Genomic DNA, 4,539 nt, shown 5'->3' with positions numbered 1-4,539 from the left:
ATGGATTGGTGATGTATAAATTTTTAAAAGGATCATAGTGGTGATCTAACTATGGATTGGTGATGTATAAATATTTCAAAGGATCATGGTAGTGATCTAACTACAGATTGGTGATGTATAAATGTTTCAAAGGATCATGGTGGTGATCTAACAATGGATTGGTGATTTATAAATGTTTAAAAGGATCATGGGGGTGATCTAGCTATGGATTGGTGATGTATAAATGTCTAACAAAATCAGTGAGTGTTTACTTAAGAATAATAGGACAGAATTCTGTATATTTCAAAGACCAGAAGTTAATAAAAATTACAAAAGATTTAAACAAATATAATCAAATATACATATCAACTGTGGAAACATATGAACAATCTCAAACCTCCTCACTGAAAGGTGTCTATTACTATAAAATAAATCAAACAATATCAAACAAATACAAAAAGCAAAAAAAAAAAAACAAAAAAAAAACAACAATCAAATAACAATAAAAAAAGAAGTTAAAATTAAAGTACACTTAAAAAGAATATACTATAAAACTAAACAAGCCAAAATGTAACTCCAATGTTAAATACAAACATATGGGAAAACATGGGAAAGACTATTTATCCATTATGTTGCAGTGGCATTTAGAAAGAAAGTCATCATAAAATCAGTACCAATGAAGAATCGTGCTACATCTAGAGACTGAAAAGATGAAGAGACATCATGTTGTCAATGCAGAAAAGCATTTAAAGCCACAACTTGTGTTTTTCTGAAGATTTCTATGAACAATATATACTACTATTTAATACCATCCCACCACAACACCACCACAAAAAACCTTACATACAACTACTAAAAACATTAACTAATTACAAATTTATTAAATTCCCTTCATATACTACTGGTATTTTGTACTAATACAACTAAAACAACTTTGAGTAACTTTAGAGCCCCACCCAATTTAGATTTTGTAACACTCATAGATAGCTTAGGTTATAATAAAATGTTTTGTAATACATTTAAGTGTTTTTATCAAATACTCACATGACTCTTGGTTCACAGACATTAAAATATTTAATTATTAAAAACATCAATTTCAATGTAACCACAATGATGTCATAATTGCACTGCTAAATAATACATAAATGTATTTCAGTATTTAGTACAGTTTTGTTTCTAAAATGTAGTTTTTATTTCTAAAAACAAGTGTAATTATTAATTACCTTAAGGTCTCTATGTACAACACCCTGGGTATGCATGAAATCCACAGCCTCCAGAATCTGTTTAATCAAATGGCTAGCATCTTTTTCTGTATAGCTTCCTTTTTCTACTATTCTATCAAATAATTCGCCTCCTGTTACCCTGCATTGAATCAACATGTTGACATCTGAGACTTGTTATAACCTTACTAAGTAACAACATAAAAAGTTTGGATGTTTTAAAAAACAAAAAAATTATGATAAACTCTTGAAGTTTTTAAACAAATTGTCTTGGAAAGGTAAAAATTAATTAATGTTTTGTAATTTTATATGCACATTATATAAAGTTAGCTTTTAAAGATAACGTTTCTGGAGATTTCTGAACTTAAACAACATTTTACTACAACTGAATCAGTTTGTGGATGAACAGTTTGTCAATACTAAAAATAATGCAAATACTTACAGTTCCATTACTAGAAATACTTTGCCCTTATCTTCAAATGTCTCAAGTAACTGAACAATATTTGGATGTTTTAGTCTAGAAAAAACCCAAAAGAAAAAGTGAATACATCAAATACTTAACATGAAAATGTACTATAAAAAAACTAATGTTTTTGATAGCAAATTATGCTAATTATAACATTTTTGTACAAAATTTTACTCTAAATCATTAAGTACAGTAGTACTTAATAGGATCCTGATGAAACAAAATGGCAGCTATAAAAATTGTCCATTTAAAACCACCTTTAAAATGTTTGAATATTACCAATGATTATTTCACAGTATTGGCGAAGCAAAACTAAATAGCTGGCTAAATCGCTATATACATGTTTATGGAGTGAATCAAAAGTTCACTATTTCAATGAGCTTTCATCTAAGTAAATAAGCAAGCAACTTTTCCAGACAAGCATACAGAAAAAATGACAGACCATAACACCCCAATTCTTTTATAGAACACTTCCATCTGGGGTTCCAATGATTATTTTCTTGTACTGAAAAGGATACTAGTATGTATATGTATACATAAAATGGATGATGCACTATTTTGGGCATATAATTAGATTTGAGGGTAGGCTGGTAGAAATCCTGATGAGTAATAAAATCAAATCAGACATTAGTGCGCCCCACATTTAGTATTGCTGGTGCAAAAAAATACAGCTAATAAAAATGAAACAAACAAGTACAATAAAAAAATTGAAATTTTATAAAGACAAGTAGGGATCAATATGTATATATACACACATATATATATATATATATACATACATACATACATCACTTAGCCACCTATAGTAACATAGAAAGTTTCAATGCAGCAAAAAGTATTGAAACAAGAAAGTCAAAACTACAAAAACAGAGTTAAAATTTTTTAAATTTTGGTAGCATTTTGCTGATACCTTAAAGACAACATATAGTAATGAATACTTTTTTTATATATTTTTCAAGTAGCAAGAAGATGTTGCTAATAGAGCTTCCCAATTGGTGGGTAACAATTCACAGTTCAGTATTGCACCGGAGATACACGAGAGGCTCACATTTATGGTGTATTGGTAACACAGATAAAATTGGATGCCCGTGTTAACACTTTGTAATATATCCCGATTCATGCTCCAGCCATGCTAAAAATGAATATATATTAATTATATAGCTAAATATTACACAAAAATATACTCTGGAGCAAGTACTGTAACAGTTATATCATGATCCAAGAAAAGTAGGTATTAAACAGAATAAGTAACACATAAAATTTTGAGAAATGCATTGCCTTTTATGTCCCTCCCCCTTTGTAATACATCCTACATTTTAGGCTAAACAAACTTAATATGTTCAGTTATGGTATGTAGACTATGACAGTTAATACAACATGTTATTCTAACATAAATTTAATTTTCTTCAGTTGCATATCATACCTTCGCAGATCACACATTAAACAATAAAATCAGAGTATACATATATGAGAAATGTTAGAAATGGCCTTAGTAACAGTTGACAAGTAGAAATATCATTTCTATGCAACTCACAACAATAGCTTCCAAACACAAGCTGAAGTTTTATCATTGTTCCAAACTTCCAAGTATATACTGTTAATTCATTAAAATGGGTATTAAACAAAGTTGTATTAGAAAGAACTCACATTTGTAGGGCAAATAAGCATTAAACTTGCTGTACAATACAAGCTGATCATACATTCAGAATTAAAGATCTGTGTAAACACAAAAACTTTACGTACTTCCTTAAAACTTTTATTTCATTCTCGAGGGAGTCTTCCTTTCCTCTGAGGGCTTTCTTGTCAATACATTTGATGGCAACAAGCTTATCGGGCACATCTCTGCTTTCTGCCAGAACCACTTGGGAAAAGGCTCCGCTGAAAAGCAAGTTAATATGTTAGATGATTGTCTCATTTTAGCACAGTATAAATAACAATGGAATTAGTACAAGTTCTGATTCAATATGACTGTCTTTTCTCTCAATATTTTCTTCTACACTTGCTGTAAGGAAGTTCGAACATTGATAACTTATTTAAAAAAAAGAACAACAGGTGTTAAAGATAACAGTGTTCATACACACATAGTTTTAAAGAAATTTTATGTATGTGAAACTTTGAGAACCAGCGAGGAAACATGGACTAAATTTCTAGAATCTAAAAAACTCAAACATTCTTTTATTGTACTCCAGTTGTGCTTAATTTCATAATCTCAAACTTCAGTTTGAAGAAACATGCTTGGGCAGGGAAGCTAAAAGTGAGAGGTATTAATTCCATAGATAATACGGTATTGAAAATATTGTTACTAAGAAGATTTCCTTTTTAAAAACACTAAACACAATAGCTACAAACAGTTTTGGTATCTTTTTCTGTCTCTAGTCAACCCAGCAAAAGTTATACTTTAAATAAAAGGTACTTTAAAACACTTCAAAATATCAAAATAACAATAGAGAAATTACAACCAAGATGGCACAGATATTTTTATATATTTTCGTACAATTCACTTAATGGGCACTAACACTAGAATACACATTATGGATGCTATACTACTCATTTTACATTCACCAAAGGTAGTATGTATTAGAATATGAATCATTAATAGAAGTATCTTAAAAAGTGTTAAAGTATGTGATGGTTTCAATAAAATTGGTAACAATACCCTTTTTTTAAAATAACATTCTGATATATTCAGCAAGTTAAGGCAAGCATTTCTTTTATAACTGTCATAACAGTTTATGTTATATGGCACAGCTAGTATCTAAAAATAATATATTTCAACACATGCTTAAGAAATGAAATATTTAACTGAAATGATATACTATTGTAAAATACTGTTGCGTCAGCGAGTCACATGACTACTATGACGCAACGCTTCTA

General features: G+C 29.4%; 1 protein-coding gene across 1 annotated transcript in view; it reads right to left on the bottom strand.

The window, feature by feature from the left end:
- The window catches only part of LOC106474857 (calcium/calmodulin-dependent protein kinase type 1-like), a gene marked incomplete at its 5' end in the record, with an annotated part of 24,599 nt that extends 21,048 nt beyond the window's left edge, over positions 1 to 3,551 (bottom strand). Inside the window, 4 exons of the mRNA XM_013935554.2 lie at positions 654 to 681; positions 1,203 to 1,341; positions 1,642 to 1,716; positions 3,409 to 3,551. Of these exons, the coding sequence (XP_013791008.1) occupies positions 654 to 681; positions 1,203 to 1,341; positions 1,642 to 1,716; positions 3,409 to 3,551 (385 nt within the window). The remainder of the gene's footprint in view (positions 1 to 653; positions 682 to 1,202; positions 1,342 to 1,641; positions 1,717 to 3,408) is intronic.
- Positions 3,552 to 4,539: the final 988 nt, after the last annotated feature.

Source organism: Limulus polyphemus, unplaced genomic scaffold (assembly GCF_000517525.1).
Source record: "Limulus polyphemus unplaced genomic scaffold, Limulus_polyphemus-2.1.2 Scaffold7777, whole genome shotgun sequence".
Taxonomy (NCBI): domain Eukaryota; kingdom Metazoa; phylum Arthropoda; class Merostomata; order Xiphosura; family Limulidae; genus Limulus; species Limulus polyphemus.
This window is presented reverse-complemented; position numbering and strand designations above follow the sequence as displayed.